Source organism: Zootoca vivipara, chromosome 2 (genome assembly GCF_965207765.1).
Source record: "Zootoca vivipara chromosome 2, rZooViv2.hap1.1, whole genome shotgun sequence".
Classification (NCBI taxonomy): domain Eukaryota; kingdom Metazoa; phylum Chordata; class Lepidosauria; order Squamata; family Lacertidae; genus Zootoca; species Zootoca vivipara.
Window position 1 is genome coordinate 59,527,117 of NC_142584.1, and position 19,185 is coordinate 59,546,301.

Genomic DNA, 19,185 nt, shown 5'->3' on the forward strand with positions numbered 1-19,185 from the left:
AGACACAGGAAGAACTCTCAGGAGAAGAACTTCCGGCACGGCGCTGGTGCTTAAAGCTGTGCTCTGGAGCTGCTCTTAGCAAGGCGTTGAACAGCTACGGAGGCGCCGGACTCCGCTGGCAGGCTTCCTTGCGAGGCGTGAGCGAAGCGGCCTGGCCGTGGCTGCCCGGTATGCGCGGACAGCGGGGCTCTTCTCCGCTGGGGTATGACCGGCTGGTCCCGCCTCACCAAGTGAGTCCCGGCCGGACTTGCCCTGGCCGGCAATAGCAGAAGCGCCGGCAGAGCAGGGCGTGCAGTGTGGAGTCCCCACCCGCAAGGCTGTGGGCGGCAGCGCTGGGGGCTGACAGGAGGATATCGAGTGGGTCTGGGGGGAGTGGGAGGCTGACTTTGGGGGCCCTGCAGCTCGCATTCCCAAATGCCCACCCAGCCCTTCATTCTGTTTTCGCACGGCCAGCCAGATGACTTGGCAGGAAGCCCACAAGCGGCAGCTGAGCGCAGCGGCACCTGTTTGCATCTTCTTACAGTTTGCTGCTGCTTGGGGATATACAACGCAGAACAGGTTCTGTTAAATAAGTGTTGCCCCTGATGCTGGAGAGCGTTGTATACCCCTCGACAGCCTTATCTTCCGTGGATTTTGTCTGATCACATGTTAAGGCGTGCCAAGTTGGTGGCCGGTGCTACATCTTGTGGTAGTGAATTCCATAGTTCATGTTTTGCCCAGTGCTATTTTTCTAGAAAAAGAGGTGCTGGTACTCACCATGAATGCCTCCCCTGTTCTCTTATAATGACAATGACACCCACCTGAGAGATGCCGGAACTGAGTTCCAGTGAGTTCCTGCTGAAAAAGCCCTGGTTTTGCCTGTTTTGAATCTCCCACTGTTTGACTGCATTGGATGGCTCTGGGTTCTAATATTTTGAGACAGGCTCTGGTGTCTGTTTCAACTGGGGGGGGGGGCAATTGAAACATTCCTAAGTAGATAGGCTTCTATACAAACAAAGTGGGGACACAATTCTGATTGAGACAAGTATGGTACTTCCTTTTGCATATGGCTACTACAGAGAAAGGCCCTCTTGACTTTAGTGTAAATAAACTTCCTTTATGTAACTTATCTATAAGTATACTGAGACTATTTTTTTAAAATTTTGAATATAATTACATGTATATAGGATGGCATTGTCCAGTGTTTTTTCTCTGGGTGCACTCAAGGGTACACAGTACTGGAACCTCCCCCCGCCCCCAAATGTTAAAGGTGTACTGTAACAACTTCATGGTGAGTACCAGCACCTTTTTTTTCTTTAAGAAAAAAAGCACTACCATTATCGTTTAGTTAATTTTTTTCAAGGGAGCCACTGTAAACATGCTTTAAACATTTTACTGAGCAGAAAAAACCCCATAAACTATTGGGGCAGATTTCCAAGTTTTAGTGCACTACAAATCACCATGTTTAGTCCTCATGTTAAGTCTCTCTTGTTTTGCTGCTGTATTCATGAATGAACAGCTGCACTTTTTAAAATGAAACATTCAACCATAATAATCCAGTTCAGATACTAAGGGCTGCTTCAAACAGAGCAATTTTATTTTCTACACCAGCATTACTTCTATGTAGGGTAATTGGATGTATGTTGTCATCTAATTTACGCCCATAAGGCAATTGCAACTGTGCACGTGTTGCACATCTGCTGTTTGATGTACCTTTGCTACATGTGCATGCAACAGAATAATGTGTAATAACTAATATCCATGTATGAAGCAATTTTGTGTGAAATGGCTTTAGGCTTATTTTATAAATGCTCTCAATACATTGAGTGGCAGCTGCTTAGGGCTCAATTTGAGTGTCCAGTTTCAAGAGACATTTAGATCCCACAATGCCTGGAGGATGTCAGAAGTACATTCAATTTCTGTACTATGTTTTGAAAGAAATAGTTCAAACTCAGCATGGATCTTTCAGCTTTGATTATTATTGTTATGGCTTTATGACCAGTAATGATTTGAAGAGTGTATAACTTTTTAGAATTTTTCCATAGCAATGGAAGCTCCATATGATGGCAGTGAAGTTACTGTAGTAATGGAAGAAATAGAAAGCACATACACCTTTGCTTCTCCAGTGCCATCTAAAAAGAAGAAGAAATATAGAAGTCCTGGAGATCAAGGGGAAAAGACTAAGAAGCCCAGGTGGGTGATATCTCCCTCCTAAATGGATGTATATCGTGTGAAGAGCTTTCTATCTAAGAGAACTCTTTTTTTAAAGTGTGCATTCCTTTTTCCAAAAATGTCAGCTTTGTAGAAGTCCACAAAAGTAACTAGCTTGCAAAATATTTTGCTAGTCTGCTGGGCGAGAAGGACCAGAAGAGGTGGGCCAGAAAGCTCCATCCCTCCTCTAGCAGCTTTCTGCCTTGGGAAGAGGGAGATTTCCTCCTTTGCAGTGATTTGGTTTCTTTGCTGGGCACAGGCTACTCCACCCCTTTTCTGCTAGACCACTCACTAGTCTGTCCTGAATTCTGTGCATTTGTCTACACTTATCCGCTGTCAGCTAGTTAAATATTTAAGTAAAGTAGGTCTTCTTTGTAAAGAGGTAAGAAAAATCAACAGGGCCTTAGGGCTGAGAATAGAAATCACTCTCCCATGGATCTTAATTGAAAAACATAACATTATCACTGGAGATAAGACAGTGCCAGTGTATCTGAAAATTTGAGTATCTTTTGCTATAAGATCAGTAGGAAAGGTTAAAGTGTTGGATTTGTTCCAGAAGTTAAAGTGACACCCAATAATGTCCACGTGCTTGTGTAAAGCAAATCTACTTGCACAATGAGACACACAAAAATCTACCTCCTCTAGCACCTTGTTCCAACCCTTCAGAGCAGATCTTGTGGGGGCTTGAGACCTACCAGTGGGGTGAAAGGAAGGAGAATCCTCCTTGCATGAGCAAATGCCCTTTTGCTCTATGTTAGATCTCTCCCTGAACGTACAAGGGCAGCAGGAATGTAGTGTGCCTTGTAAATTTGTGGTGGGAAAACTAAGTTTGTTTCAGAAATAATCCAAACTCTTTGAGTGCTTGAGAGGACTCTTGTCTTGTTTACAGTAAAAGAACAGTTTACAGCAGGGTAGAGAGTATATTAGCTGGTCTGTAAATAAATGCTTGGATGCCCCTTGTACTCTTCCAAGGCATGAAAAGAAAAGTGAGTTTAGGTCATACAGTCCCTTGCCAACACTCATTCTCTCCCTCTCACAGTCATTTCCTCTGTTTTTCTCGGGTTCCGTTCCTGCAGTACTCCTCTGAGTGCCAGAACTGATAATATTGTAAATGAAGGGCTTTAGGACTGAAATAGTAGGTTGAATGGGACCGGGTGTGAAGGTTAAGGCTTCATGTTATGTGGAATAAGCCCCTCATTGTGACTGGGTCCATGGCAACTCTAGCTCTGTGAATGATCATGACAGGCATGAAATAAAGGCCTCATGTGCAGAAGCTTCTTGCTTTTCTTCTTTGGTAATCCAGGACTCGGACTGGGAGGGGGGAAAGCATTGCATGATACAGGATTCACCAGTGATGTAAATCCGCAGATACCCAGCAGGAAAAATAATGCATAGGAACATGGAGGTTCCATTTAGCCTGGGATAGAGCTGTTTTCCATGCGTGTGTCCAATCCTTTTAAAAGCCATCTTACTGGCCATCCTCACACACCATAGTGATTAATTCTAAAAATTAATCATCAGTTTTGTGGAAGAAGTACGGTACTTTTTAAAAGCCTGTGTCTTGAACCTATTGTCAGTTTTCTGACTGGGTGACCAAAGTTGAGAGGGAGACAACTCATCTCCAGACATAGCAAGAGAGGAATGGACACATGAAGTAAAGAGGGAAAGAACAATAGTTTTCTTCAAGCAAGCCTGCTTCCTAACCCACAGTTTGAAGTTGGCTTGTTTCAGGAAAAATCATGATTAATATTAAAACACAAGTTTGTTCCTCTAGATCACAAAACAAGCCATGATTAAGCAAAAGCTTCTCCTGGACAGTGAAGAGAGGAGGGCGGAGGATGCAAAATCAAAGCTCACTGTGGTTCATCTTTGTCATGCTAATCTGTGGCTTAGTGTGACATCCGAATTCTCCCGTTGAAGTTGCTTCCAAGTAATCATGTATAGGGTTGGACTGTTGTTTACCAAATACCTCTTTCAATCTTAATGTGTTTCTCTTTACAAAACACCTTTTTATTTTCTGAATGTTCATTTTAAAGCAAACCTGTAATTGCTGGCCTAGTTTAAGTGGATTTGTTTGCTGTCACTGTTATTTGTGACTGGTGTAAAAGTCTGGTATTTGCTTGCTTTCCAGATCTGCATACCTTCTATATTATTATGACATATACCTGAAAGTTCAGCAGGAGCTCCCACATCTTCCCCAGTCTGAAATTAACAAGAAGATCAGTGAGAGTTGGAAGCTGCTCAGTGTGGCTGAGAAGAGTTATTATTTGGAGAAAGCCAAATTAGAAAAAGAAGGGCTAGACCCGGTAATTCATCCTAAGTAGCTTCCTTTCATGGCACATACTGGCATGCAAATATTATGTTTTGCTATATATCGAAACCAGCAAGAAATAAAATACTTAAAGCGTCATGGCCTTTTACTTGCGTTTTCTAAACTCTGCTGCTTACACAGTACTTGTGTGTAGAGGTAGCCAGGAATAACTTTTTTTTTGGTATGGAGGAGCATCTAAGTTTCATTGAGTTTCTGAAATGACTGCACACACATGTTTGAGGTATGTGTGCATAGCTTATCCCTAGGCTTTGCAACAGATAAGGAAGTATTGGTAGAATTTTGCTGTTGCTGCTTATTTGATATGCCAAGAATGCATTAAAATAGCCAAACTGATGTGTCCTCATGCCCTTTGAAAGGAAGGAGAATCCTCCTTGCATGAGCAAATGCCCTTTCGCTCTATGTTAGATCTCTCCCTGAACGTACAAGGGAAGCAGGAATGTAGTGTGCCTCGTAAATTTGTGGTGGGAAAACTAAGTTTGTTTCAGAAATAATCCAAACTCTTTGAGTGCTTGAGAGAACTCTTGTCTTGTTTACAGTAAAAGAACAGTTTACAGCAGGGTAGACAAACAGCAAACAAACTGATGTGTCCTCATGCCCCTTGTTTGCCCTTTTCCACAGAACTCAAAGTTGTCTTCCCTGACTGCTGTGGTTCCAGACATTCCAGGTTTCCGTAAAATCCTCCCGCGTTCAGATTACATAATTATCCCCAAAGGCTCTCTTCAGGAGGAGAGAAGCAAGCACTTGGAACTCTGCGTCACCCAGGGCCAAACAGCATCAGAAGGACTGACAGCTTCTACCAATGTCACAGGTGTTTCCCACAGCACCGTGCAGAACATCCTCTCTGTAGATTCCAGCCACATTGGCATTTCTGAGCAGTGCATTGCCATTGAAGGGGTTTCAGAAGACCCAGCCTCATTTGTTCAGTCGGACACAATTGAAGAAGTCGTTGCATCGGAGATCTTGTCTCATTATGTCAGTCCTGCTACACACAAAGGGGCTGGAGATATTCTCCTGGATGAAGCCTCTTTGGAAGTAAGCGATGGCTATCCCTATCAAGCAGCTAGCGTGGTTATTGAAGAGACCCTGGTAAACAGTTCGGATGCCTCCAATGGAGGCATTGCTGTGGCCCAGCCACAGTCTTCAGAGGGTCTCTCTGTTGTAGCTGTGGTGACCAGAAGAGTAAGTAAAGCTTTTGAAAGTTTTTTCCTCTTGGCTTTCCTTACTGGGTGATCCAGTGCATTTTTACTGGGAAATAAATTCCGCTGGTTCAATGGGACAGATACCTAATGTAATTTGCCTAGATTTCAGCCTTATTCTTGTTGCTGGTCACTCTGTTGAATAATTGCAAAACAAAATTTATCCAGTCCTGTAGCTTATTGAACAGATCAAGATGGCTGCATCTGTAGGTCTTAACTACCACTGCCCTGGTGTTTTGTAAATTTTATATTAATGGGGCTGGGAGGACGTGCAGTAAAATTGCTAGAACATAGAAAACACACACAACCTGCTTCTCTCTTCTCTTGTAGGACAGAGAAGAAAGTAATTCGTCAACGCCTACTGCTCAGTTCATTATGCTACCTCTGCCAGCCCATTCTGCTTTGGAAAATCCAACATCAATCAAACTGGTCAGTAAAGGAAGTGCTGATGCCATCTCTCTTGGAAAGGCTCTTCATTTTTCATGTATTGCTTTTAGTTAGGTCTAGAACATACTAAGCCACTGTCTTATACTGAATCAAATGATCAATCTTTTAGAATATTACTGTTCCTCTGGATTTTCAGTTCTTTGGGTTTTCCAGTCCTTTTGCAGGAGATGCTAGGGCAGGGGTAGGCAACCTAAGGCCCGGGGGCTGGATGCGGCCCAATCAGCTTCTCAATCCAGCCCGCAGATGGTCCGAGAATCAGCGTGTTTTTGCATGAGTAGAATGTGTCCTTTTATTTAAAATGCATCTTGGGGTTATTTGTCCCCACAAATAGGAATTCATTCTTCTTCTTTCCCCAAAAAATCTAGTCCTGCCCTCTACATGGTTTGAGGGATGGTGGACCAGCCCATGGCGGGGGGAAAACCCCTGCACCTAGGGTTTATCCCAAAACCTTTGCATATATGCAACATATAATACATGAGGTAAAGGTAAAGGGACCCCTGACCATTAGGTCCAGTCGTGACCGACTCTGGGGTTGCGCGCTCATCTCGCATTATTGGCCGAGGGAGCTGGCGTATAGCTTCCGGTCATGTGGCCATCATGACAAAGCCGCTTCTGGCAAACCAGAGCAGCACATGGAAACGCCGTTTACCTTCCCGCTGTAGCGGTTCCTATTTATCTACTTGCATTTTGACGTGCTTTCGAACTGCTAGGTTGGCAGGAGCTGGGACCAAGCAACGGGAGCTCACCCTGTCACAGGGATTCGAACCGCCAACCTTCTGATCAGCAAGCCCTAGGCTCAGTGGTTTAACCACAGTGCCACCTGGGTCCCTTAATACATGAGGTGGTGAGGGTTAATCCTGCCCTCCTTACCTGTGACTCCTCCGGAAATGCCACTCATGCCATAATTTGGCTTGAAAAAGGCCTTCTCCAATAGAAGGCTACAATTCTTTTAAAAAACCCAATAAAAAAACACAACCTTCATTGCTGGTGAGGTTAGAACACTTGTGGGTGTATGTCTGTCTGTGAGTATGCCTCTGTGTGTGCTTTTTGTCTGTGACCATGCTCACTTTTGACAACTGTTTTGTGTGAATTACAGAATGTGAGCTGGGGGGTTGTTTGTAAAGTTACTCTTCAGCATTTTAGTATCGTCAAAAGTGAAAATGGCAGTATTGCTGGCTTATCAACCTGATAACTGGGTAAAATGATCTGCTCTAGTTGCCATGCAGAACAAGGATCCGAGCGAAGTAATGAGAGTGATTCTATGCTACTGTCGTGATGCAGTCTTTTAATGATGTTTGAATATACTGTACATAATGACAGGAAGGAAACTTCCAATTGTGATGTCGTTCTGGTAAAATAATCCATACCCTCTCACTTCAGACAACTACCTACACCCGCAGAGGGCATGGGAATTGCACCAACCCTGGCTGTACATTCACATATGTGACCAGACACAAGCCACCCAAATGTCCAATGTGTGGGAACTTTCTGGGAGGCAAATGGATCCCAAAGGTATGTTTCCTGATTGTAGGAAATGTGACCTTGCACCTCACTTTTTGTGTTTATTCTTGGCTTTTAATGCGTAAAGTAAGTGATGCTATGGAATGGTTTCTTTATTGAAATGGTGACTCTTCAGAGCCATTGTTGTTGGCAAGAAGAATGTGGGGAGGGTTGACTCCATACTGTCAAAAATACTCAAAGCAATTTCTTTCATAATTCTACAAGTGGAAAACATATTTGGGGTGTCCTTTTTCTATCTCAGGCTGAGTTGGGTCTAATAAACTCAAATCAGCCATTGCTTTCTGCTCTAACTCCTTTTTAAAAATTAAGTTTGTTTTTGAACTGCTGTGATTAAAAACCTGAGCTGCTCCCCTCCTGCTCCAGCTTGGCACAGTTAAATGAAGGTGAAGAATGATACTAGATCAACCATTCTTATTTAGTTATTTATTCAAATATTTTATATCCCTTCTTTTGACCTATTAAATGCACATAAAAATATCTAATCTACAATCCAAATTAAAGCCCAAGGCATTAGTGCCTGATGAAATCAGGAATCAGTGTGTATTTCCTGTTGTCCCACAGGGTGTTTTTTAAAGTAAATAAGCCTATTAAAAATTAGCTGAATTTCTCAAAGAATTTTATTTTTATTTTTTACATGGTCTCACATCATCTGACGAATTGATATTTATTTCACATTTTCAGCCCTGGAGAATTTCACGTTTTCATTCTCCATGCCTGCCAGTTATTGTTTACTGAATGGATTTTAATGCAATATGAAATATATGTGATGCTGACTTGGAATGTGCTTTGCATTTCAGGAGAAGCAGCCTAAAGGCAAAACTGAGCCAACTTCTGGTGTACCTATAAAGACATTGGGGCCCAAAAAAAGTCAGCAGCCATTAGCCTTGGGACAGGCTGTGGTTCACGACAGTGCCTCCAAATCTATGCTGGAGAGCTCTGAAGCTGTTACTCAGCTTCTGAATGCTGCCCCTTCTGGGCAGCAGGTGCAGGAAACAGAATGGGAAGAAGTGATCATCTCGGAGGCTCACATCCTTGCAAACAACATGCAGCCAAAGGAGCAAGGAAACACAACGGCTGTTATTCAACTTCAAGAGGGCATTGTACAGGCGGAGCCTTTATTAGAACAGAAGGACAGGGAGAACGAAGGGCTGGAGGCACAGACATTGGTGGAGGTAGTGAGTGCTGCCAGCTCCCCTTCAAATCCAGCTTCTGCCACAAAACATCCAACAGGGTAAGTCGATTTTGTGTTAAATATACCGTAGACATTGGCATGTCTTGCACTGCTAATTACACTTTTGGCTCCAAATGATTTTCTTGGTGCGCTCCAAGGACATTTTTGCCTTCTGGGCTTTTCAGAGTAGCTCTTTAAGCACGCTTGTATTGACACCTTTGAGTCAATGCTATCTATATTTTAGTGTCTCTTTTTTGACAGATGGCAAGCCTCATATAAATTACAAGGCAGCCACCTTGCTTCTCAAGCAGGTTGTGACTGCTGCTGGCATAGCTGAACTGTGGAATTCTCAACTGCATTTCTTCTCTTTTCAGAGCTGAAGCTCTTGGCACTGCACCCAAAGGGCAGGAGCAGAAGAGCAAAGCAAAGCCCAAGCCTTCCTTACTGGCCGCAGCAAGACCCACGAGGGCAATTTTGCCTGCCCCTGTCAGTGTGGCGAGAGAAACCAACACAGAGCAGCCCGCTTGCAGGCAGCCATTTACAAACAATGGTAAAACAAGGGTTCCTGTTTGTGTGTGGTGAGGGAAACAGTGCTTTCTGAATGGCAGGACTTGAATTGTTGTACCTAGAATTATGCTGGCGGGGTGTGACTGTGAGTGCCACTGAATGACGAGAAGGCTTGGGTCGTGAGTTCCCATCGAAGCAGTTTTATGTTTCCAGGACTGTCACTTTCGCAAATGCTTGTAAGAAAAGAAAGCCTGCAAATCTGTGCTTTGGTCTCTTTGAGTTTTAGAAGTGATTTTGCTACACCACATCCCACATTGCATTTGCTAGACCAGTCAGTGTAAAATGCAAAATCTTGATGTGTGTTGTTCACATATGTTAAACGTTCCATGCTTGTTTTTTATTTAAGAAAAAAACTCCTGTGTAAGAATCTCAGGACTGAAGCCTAGCACTCTGAAGCAGCTGGGCCAGTCTCCTCTGCAACCACCCATCATTGAAAAGCACAAGGTAATGGTGTTTTTTGCCTAAATTCATGCTCTTCTATTGTCTAGGAATGTAATTGTTAGCATGTTACAGAATTCAGTTTTTTTCATGTAAAGTGGTGGAGGGATTAGTTTACATAACTCTTTAGTGTGGCTTATCCTGCAAACATCAGGCTCTGGCCTACAAATTTCAGTTCATTGGGCCATGAGCATGAACTTCAGGAGCTTGGAAATGCTTCTTGCATTATACTTTGCAAATGCTTCTTAAAATAAAATAAAAATACTCAGTAGCATGTGTGATACTGTGTAATCTTTTTAATTGCTTTATTTATCTATTATGCACTTTAATCCCACCCTTCCTCTAAGAATCACAGACTGTATACATAGTCCCCACCCCTCCATTTTATCCTCACAACAAGGTAGCTTGACTGAGGGGATGTGTTTGGACCAGAGTGCAGAGTGGGGGTTTGATCTGGCCTTTCCCCATCCTGGTCTGACCTTCTACACTATTATGGTCTCTAGGAGAAATTTCAGTATATATATATATATTGAGTATTGTGGCCTGTTCTATTACTAGTGAAGTCGTTTCAAGGTCAGTTCGTGCTGGGAACAAGACTTGGCTTTGCTTGCAACCTTCTCACCATGTGTTGTATGAACTGTAAGATTTGGGTGTAGACTTCATAAACTCTGCTCACATAATCCATCCACCCCAATTCTGTGGCAGACAGTTATATGAGCTGGGCCTACTTGAGCTAAAGCATATGTTTTCAGCCTTTGTTCACAATTTGTGCAGTCAATAACCTCTGGGAATGTTAGGCTTAATTTTGGAGAAATGCTAAGGTCTGCAAGTTTTAGGCTGCTCCTGTGCATTGCATTTACAGGCCATGCATAGTACAAACTGGCCTTCAGACAGCAACTTGCTCTATATATTTACATAAAGGTGAAAATGAATAGTAAAACATATGAATGGTTTGCTTTTATTGGCGTGAGATGTTTCATGTTTTGTTTTGGTATATAAGCTGCCTTGGGAGGGCTCTGCTGTAAAGTAGAGACTGGTATCCTGGTGATATGTGTAGGGAAATATTCAGAAGTATGTCAGGTACAGATGGCAGCCTAGTAGAATTTCCAACAATGCATATGACTTGAGTCTTATTTTTCTCTTGCCTCCTTGATCTCCATTGAAAGCTCCGTGGCAGCACAGACAGCTCAGCATCTCACGTCAAAGTGGTGGAGGTCAAACCAGATGTATTCCCTTCCTATAAGTACAGCTGCACTGTAACCTTGGTGAGAATCCTTTGACTCTGCAACACCTTAGGAGAATGCAATACAGTGGTACTTCAGGTTAAGAACTTAATTCGTTTCAGAGGTCCGTTCTTAACCTGAAACTGTTCTTAAACTGAGGTGCCACTTTAGCTAATGGGGCCTCCCGCTGCCACTGCACCGCCGCCACACGGTTTCTGTTCTCATCCTGAAGCAAAGTTCTTAACCTGAGGTACTATTTCTGGGTTAGCAGAGTCTGTAATCTGAAGCATCTGTAATCTGAAGCGTCTGTAACCCGAGGTACCGCTGTATGTGGCTTTATTTATTTTTGCTTTCTGTTGCCAGGTGCATGATTTTCCTCAAATGAGAACCCCTTGTCTGTTTTAAAAAGTAGGCCACAGTTTTGCTGTGGTTATCATCTTTGATATTGTCTTTCAAAGCACTTCAAAGTTTTGAAGCTTCTTATTTCAGGAACTGGCTAAGAACTGAGGCTGGTTTAGTTGTATAAACTTTCTTAACTGGTACTGATTTTTAGCTGACTTCTACTGAAAGCACAAGGTGGTGTTGCCCATGCTTTGAACTGCACAGCCCCTTATGAACTGGTTTCTAGGTCAGCTTCTACCTCCCTTTCCATTCATAAGCATTTGCAGTTTGATTTGCCCTGAAACATCACAGCTTCTAGTCAGAGAGCATGTGTGGGTTTCACTTCTCACCAGCTGGTGGTTCATAGTGGTGCACTGAAATGGAAAGTGTACAGGTTATCTTACTTGACGTTAATCTCTTTTGAACATGGTTTTCCATGACATCTTAATGGAATTCTGCTTCTGTTTTCCCCTTCATCAAAACTAGCATCCAACCCTAACCCTATTATATGTTTGCTTGAACACCATCTAGCTAAATGCTTGTGATAATTTTTGTTAATACTGAAGCAAACAGTATTCTGTGGTTGTTGGTGTGGTGTTGTTGTTGTTTAGTCGTTTAGTCGTGTCCGACTCTTCGTGACCCCATGGACCAGAGCACGCCAGGCACTCCTGTCTTGCACTGCCTCCCGCAGTTTGGTCAAACTCATGTTCGTAGCTTCGAGAACACTGTCCAACCATCTTGTCCTCTGTCGTCCCCTTCTCCTAGTGCCCTCAATCTTTCCCAACATCAGGGTCTTTTCCAAGGATTCTTCTCTTCTCATGAGGTGGCCAAAGTATTGGAGCCTCAGCTTCACGATCTGTCCTTCCAGGGAGCACTCAGGGCTGATTTCCTTAAGAATGGATAGGTTTGATCTTCTTGCAGTCCATGGGACTCTCAAGAGTCTCCTCCAGCACCATAATTCAAAAGCATCAATTCTTCGGCGATCAGCCTTCTTTATGGTCCAACTCTCACTTCCATACATCACTACTGGGAAAACCATAGCTTTAACTATACGGACCTTTGTCGGCAAGGTGATGTCTCTGCTTTTTAAGATGCTGTCTAGGTTTGTCATTGCTTTTCTCCCAAGAAGCAGGCGTCTTTTAATTTCGTGACTGCTGTCACCATCTGCAGTGATCAAGGAGCCCAAGAAAGTAAAATCTCTCACTGCCTCCATTTCTTCCCCTTCTATTTGCCAGGAGGTGATGGGACCAGTGGCCATGATCTTGGTTTTTTTGATGTTGAGCTTCAGACCATATTTTGCGCTCTCCTCTTTCACCCTCATTAAAAGGTTCTTTAATTCCTCCTCGCTTTCTGCCATCAAGGTTGTGTCATCTGCATATCTGAGGTTGTTGATATTTCTTCCGGCAATCTTAATTCCGGCTTGGGATTCATCTAGTCCAGCCTTTCGCATGATGAATTCTGCATATAAGTTAAATAAGCAGGGAGACAATATACAACCTTGTCGTACTCCTTTCCCAATTTTGAACCAATCAGTTGTTCCATATCCAGTTCTAACTGTAGCTTCTTGTCCCACATAGAGATTTCTCAGGAGACAGATGAGGTGATCAGGCACTCCCATTTCTTTAAGAACTTGCCATAGTTTGCTGTGGTCGACACAGTCAAAGGCTTTTGCATAGTCAATGAAGCAGAAGTAGACGTTTTTCTGGAACTCTCTAGCTTTCTCCATAATCCAGCGCATGTTTGCTATTTGGTCTCTGGTTCCTCTGCCCTTTCGAAATCCAGCTTGCACTTCTGGGAGTTCTCGGTCCACATACTGCCTAAGCCTGCCTTGTAGAATTTTAAGCATAACCTTGCTAGCGTGTGAAATGAGCGCAATTGTGCGGTAGTTGCAGCATTCTTTGGCACTGCCCTTCTTTGGAATTGGGATGTAGACTGATCTTCTCCAATCCTCTGGCCAATCCTCCAATCCTCTGTTGGTGTGGTGACTAATGCCATTGCTGATTTTTATGTGTTCCGGGAAAGTGGGTCGTGTAGCAAGTTCTGTAGGTCTAGTATCCTCCTGGTACGTGTAAAGCAGATTGGATAAATATTTGGTCTGTCTTTCTTTCTAGGACTTGGGGTTGGCCACTTCACGTGGCAGAGGGAAATGTAAGAATCCTTCTTGCAGTTACGTATACACCAATCGGCATAAACCAAGGATCTGTCCCAGTTGTGGCTACAATCTTGCCAAAGACAGGGCTGAGAAAACAGCAAAATCCCTGGTGAGTTGTGGCTGCTTTTTTTAAAAAAAAAAACTCCTAGAAATCTACGCTAGAAATCTCTTTCCTATTGGCCTGTGGTTTTGAATGTGGTGGGACTTGTTTCTTAGTAAAATTATCTGGTTGGGTTGTATGACAAATGTGTTTAGAGGCCACATGTTATAACTATTAGTTCTTGATACCATTCTGGTTTACTTTTCAGTGCTGTATAAAGAGAGAGAAAAGTAGACTTAATTTTGGGAAGATGAATTCCTTGGCTGCTGTGGGTTTTTATTTTTGGTTTTTATGCTATATAAAAAGTAAGACTTGTTTCCTATTAAAAGGCTGTGTGGTAGGGCAGAGGCAAGAATTCTTGGGAGACTTTCAGGGGGTTGGGGAAAAATCTGAAAAATAATTCAAGGGGAAATAATAATAATATATTATTATTTGTACCCCGCCCTTCTGACTGGGTTTCCCCAGCCACTCTTGGCAGCTTCTAGTATCCGTTATGCTATCTGCATTTTCTTTAAAATCTTTGTGCTCTGTGCTGTTGCTTTGCTGCAACTGTAACCTTGGTGAAGGGTTTGTGGGTGGGTGCTGGGATCACATGCTCCGATCCCAGCTCCTCCCCTCTCATTCATGAATTATCTCTTCTGGTTAAGAGTTAACCACGGTTCAGGATTTTATTGGCACTGTTAGCCATAGTTGGCAAACTACTTTGAGGGTGTGCTCTTAATCAGGGTTTGAAGCTGGCTACAAATCTTGGTTAGCAGAGGACTCTACAATCAGCTAACGTGATGAGCTAACTCTTACCATTGATATAATCAGATGGTACAATTTGCATGCAATAATGGAGGGTGTTGGAAAGGACTGTCTTATATTGTGGCACATTCCTGAACCTTTAACCATGGTTAAAATGCTGGGCTGTGTAATTATCTGTGATTCTGCATTGGTCTTTTAAGAGAAAACTCTGAACTGTTCCCCTTTTAATTAAGTTTTCATTGTAGTTGTCTCTTCACCTCTTTCCATCTGCCCTTCAACTTTAATACTGCAGATTGACACACTGTTGTGGTGTAAATTCACTAAAGCAAAATGTGTTTTGTTTTACTATCCTAAAGAGCCCCCTAGTGTTCCTTGATGTACTTAATTTCCAATTCCTTGATGTACTAAATTTGTAGCCGAATTTTTAAGTTCAGTCCCTATAGAAAGATTAAGCTATCATAAAGAGGATTAGGGATCTTAGTTAAATAGTAATGCAGCATTATAAAACTGTTATATCATTTATATCAATTGTTGTTTTAACTAAGGTTTATTAAGAGAAGTTTTAATCTTTTTTATGTATTAGTATTGAATTCTAGAGTTAATGATTTAATTAATATTGGTCTTATTTGTTGAGTCCATATTTTAAATATTTTAATAGAATATGTTCGAAAAACATTGGTCTGTTATCCCTAATAAAGGTTATTGGATTGAATTTAAATTGAAATTTGAAGCTGCACTTCTTAGACCTTCTGTAGTTAGCAGGCGGCAGGTTAATAATGGAAGACTATTTTGCACATTTGCACAAACATCTTGGCAGATAATCAAAATGAATCTTTATTTCTAGGAGGTCACCTCTACCCCTGCAGATGTGCTGAACACCAGTGAGCCTCTAATTCAGTCCCAAAAAGAAGTCCAGCGTCAGTCCACCTTACAGCTTCTTCGCAAAGTAATACAGATACCGGAGAACGAATCGGAGCTGGCTGATGTTTTTGCACTGATTCATGAACTCAATAGTTCGCGGCTCATTCTATCCAATATGAATGAGGAGACGGTCACCATTGAGCAGACCTCTTGGTCAAACTATTACGAGTTTCCATCATCCCAGTGCCTTCTCTGTAGCAGCCCTTTGTTCAAAGGAGGACCAAAGTGAGTGAAGAATTGCATTGATTGCCATTCTTCTCAAGCAGGTGGTGGTGGGGTGTCTCCAAATGTCACTGTACTCCCAGCTCCAGTCAGTCTATGGCTGAGGTTTGTGTGTGTGTGTGTGGGGGGGGGTGTTTCTGACTGAGCAATACCTGGAGGCCACAGGTTCCCTGCTCCTATTCTAGAGGGATTGCTCTTTAAAAGAAAATTCTCCTTGCTGTCAGGACCAGTTCATGCATTTCAAATCTTAAGTAAAGTGTAGCATTTACATTTTAGTCACACGTGCCTCATTGGTAGTGAACAAAACTGACAAATCAAATCACTTGGACAAGCTAGTCTGCCAGGACTGGTAAGGCTATTGGCCGCTATGCTATGTCTGTGTGTCACTTTCTCCAGACATACCGCAGGCCCCGAAACTAGAATTATATTTCCTTCTCTCTCTTTTTCCTTGAGAAAATGAAGTGTGATTTGAACATCCAGATTTTCTGCATCTATGTACCCATAGTAGGGTGGAGGTGCCGTCTAAAGAGGCATTGCTTCTGTGGATTCTAGCTCGTTTGTTCTATTTACAGATTATGTACTAAGAAATATGAGAAAGAAGCAGACAAATCTGCCTGCAGTTTTTCTTCTTTTTTATGCTGAGTTTTATCTGTGACATACATTTGTGTTTTTGTTTTTAGACTGAATCTAAGAAAATATTTACTGTTGTCTTTTTATTGGCAAACTACTTAGAGATTTTATTATATTCAGTGGTATAAAATAATTGCTTGTGAATAAACAAATATTATATAGATTTATTATTATTTACTCATTGAATTTATATTCCGCCCTGTACCTGGAGGTCTCATGGCAGTTCACAGAATAAAATCAAAATATGAAACCACAAAATACACTTCAAACACACCATCAGGGTGCCCCCCCCCAATTGGAGATAACCTGTGTTTTAGGCTGTGTTTAGATTTCCAGGAAGGGGTTAAGCAAGGTAACTACTTTCAGCTAAGCGTTTGATCCTACTTCTGTCTTTCCTGGCATTTCTTAAATTGAAAACAATTTCCTTTCCATCTATTGTCATAGTTCTCTTGCGGGTCCTCAAGAGTGCTGGTTGTTGACAGCTAATCGGCTGCAGGTAGTCACTGCTCAGCTCAAGGTGTGCGTGAATGTGCAGTGCTTGGCCCTCCACAGCTTCAATGATATATACACCGGTAAGAAACTGTATCAATAAACTAGTATATGGGAGCCCTAAGCTTCAAAGGGAGGTGTATAAAAGTGTGACATGTGCATTCTGTTCTTCTGTTGTGGTTTTCATGTGTTTCTTCTTCACGAGGTTGCGCTGTGTGCTTGAATGTGAACAGAGTTTCTGAACTTGGGATCTGAGCTATCTTCTGAATGTCTAAATCCATAGTAAGAGCTGTCTTTGTTTTTGTTTTCAATTGTAGGCTTGTTTAATGTGGGCAACAAGCTTTTGGTGAGCCTGGACCTTCTGTTTACAATAAGAAATCATATTAAACTCGGAGAGGATCCTAAAGTGGCAGTCAGCAGCATCTTGGAATCTGTGCAGGAACAGACCGGTATTGATATTTCTCTTTCTCTTTTCTTTCCCAACAGCTTTGCACCCTTAGTTTGCTTGGAAATAGGATGTTTTTTTCTGTGAGGGGGTTTAAAGTAATTGGCTTTTTCCAACCAGCTCTTTTCAAATTCCGCTCCACTTTATTTGATGAGTTTGTGACAACGCCTGTTAATTCATTCAGAAATCTACTCAGCAGTTGTGACTGTTGAGTCAATCCTTGAGAAAACAGTGGCTAATCCAGGACTATTTTAGCAGATTACCTGGATGCTTTATTTAATCAGCTGACTATTATGGAATGGAGGGCTTTGTAAGAGAGATTAGTATTTTAGCTACACAGGACTATAGGCAAAAGGGCCTGCTGGTATGATGTCGGCTGAAAGACCATGAATGAATGCTTTTCCTGTGTCCCAAAATATGCAGAAGATGAGACTACAGAACCTACCCAGCAGGATTGTCTGACATCTTTGGAAAGGGATTTGCTGCCAGTGTAAAGTTGCCTTCACTTGATCATTGGGTACTTTTTCTTCTGCTTTTCCAAGAATAGAATGTGAAAGATACTGAATGAAGCTGACTTTCTTTTTGCTCGGCCATGGTTTCCCAGCCGTTGTGACTGACTGTTGTGTCAGTGCAAACATTCTTCTTTATGCAATAGAATGTGGAAAAGGGGGAAAGTCCTATTACCATTTATTCTATTGTCCTTCCCACAAAATCCCATTCTTAGGGATGGCGATTGTCTGAGGCTTCCTGACTAGTTAAATGGTTCTCTTTTTATCCCTAGAGAGAAACCTGAGCACCGAGGAACTCACTCAGCTCGAGGAACTGCTATGTAACGGCTATTGGGCCTTTGAGTGCCTCACTGTCCGAGACTACAATGATATGATCTGTGGAGTCTGTGGCATCGCACCCAAAGTTGAAATAGCCCAGAGGAATGTGGAAAATGTTTTGCTGCTGAAAAATATCGAGGTAGATTATCTTAGGCATGCGTCACACGCTCCAGTTATGCCTTGCATTCTGCTCCTCGTAGTATTTGTTTGTAGTGCTACTATGTACAGGGTCAATTTATATCCTTGTTTGTTCCAAAGTACGAAAGTGAGAAAAACTCAGTAAAATTTCTCAGGGCGTTCTCTTCCGCAAACCTCTTCCTGAAGTTCTGAGAAGGGAGTGGGGAGTACTGGGACAACCCAGAGCTAATGATACTGTGAAATTCAAAGCGGAAAGAAGAATTGATTTCTGTGTGTAGAGTTGAATAGGGCATATAATTGTCTTAAAAATAAGTTATTGGTTGATCTTTTTCTTTCCCTCTTCTTCCAATGCTAGTTTACTTGGCCAGAATTCTTGGCGTCTAGTGAAGTAAACGTGGAAGACTTTTGGTCCACCATGGAGACGGAAGTGATAGAGCAGGTGGCATTCCCCTCCAGCATCCCAATCACAAAGTTTGATGCCTCTATCATCTCTCCCTTCTTCCCACCACTGATGAGGGGCACCGTGGTTGTCAACACGGAGAGAGAGAAGAACCTTGAAGCACATATAATGCCAGGTAACTTGTTTCTCTGGAATAGTAGCTTTATACTTAAGAACTGAGCACTAAGGCAGTAAGTTTAGCCTTGAGAATGTGTGCTTTTAGGCTGATGGAATTGGCAAGGGTTGAGTAGAATGTTGCCAGCTCTGTATGAACACTGCTGGAAAAAATAATTTTCCACGGTGAGCTGCCATAAGGAAGCAATACTTTTTTTTTACGCTTTCTATCCTGTTTTGTGCCCATAGAGCCTATGCGCATTGGTACAACATCCTCTGGAATACCCTTAGGTTGGCACGCATGCGGAAGCTTCATGTTGACCACATTAAGGAATGTTTTAAACATTATCATTTTTTTCTATGGAGCACCACACCACTTGGGAAGACCTTTTAGAAAAAAGTCTCTTGCCCTCAGTTTCATCTTGCCAACTTCTGGCGCTCAGCTTAGATGCCTGATGTCTGTCATTCTAGGAATACAGAATTTGTGAAGTGATT

The 19,185-nt window shown here is 42.4% G+C and overlaps 1 protein-coding gene across 5 annotated transcripts in view; it reads left to right on the forward strand.

Annotated features, from left to right (window-relative positions):
- The window catches only part of HMGXB3 (HMG-box containing 3), a 26,267-nt gene continuing 7,082 nt past the window's right edge, over window positions 1–19,185 (forward strand). For 2 of the 5 annotated variants that reach the window (XM_088662007.1, XM_035105649.3), the window contains exons 1-16: window positions 1–230; window positions 2,025–2,172; window positions 4,322–4,496; window positions 5,141–5,701; window positions 6,049–6,147; window positions 7,546–7,677; window positions 8,484–8,917; window positions 9,232–9,407; window positions 9,771–9,868; window positions 11,029–11,127; window positions 13,578–13,727; window positions 15,310–15,611; window positions 16,683–16,810; window positions 17,045–17,176; window positions 17,954–18,138; window positions 18,493–18,712. In XM_088662007.1, coding sequence (XP_088518133.1) covers window positions 2,027–2,172; window positions 4,322–4,496; window positions 5,141–5,701; window positions 6,049–6,147; window positions 7,546–7,677; window positions 8,484–8,917; window positions 9,232–9,407; window positions 9,771–9,868; window positions 11,029–11,127; window positions 13,578–13,727; window positions 15,310–15,611; window positions 16,683–16,810; window positions 17,045–17,176; window positions 17,954–18,138; window positions 18,493–18,712 — 3,037 coding nt within the window. In that variant the 5' untranslated portion in view covers window positions 1–230; window positions 2,025–2,026. The remainder of the gene's footprint in view (window positions 231–2,024; window positions 2,173–4,321; window positions 4,497–5,140; window positions 5,702–6,048; window positions 6,148–7,545; window positions 7,678–8,483; window positions 8,918–9,231; window positions 9,408–9,770; window positions 9,869–11,028; window positions 11,128–13,577; window positions 13,728–15,309; window positions 15,612–16,682; window positions 16,811–17,044; window positions 17,177–17,953; window positions 18,139–18,492; window positions 18,713–19,185) is intronic. The other 3 variants (XM_088662008.1, XM_088662006.1, XM_088662009.1) reach the window with 3 other exon arrangements.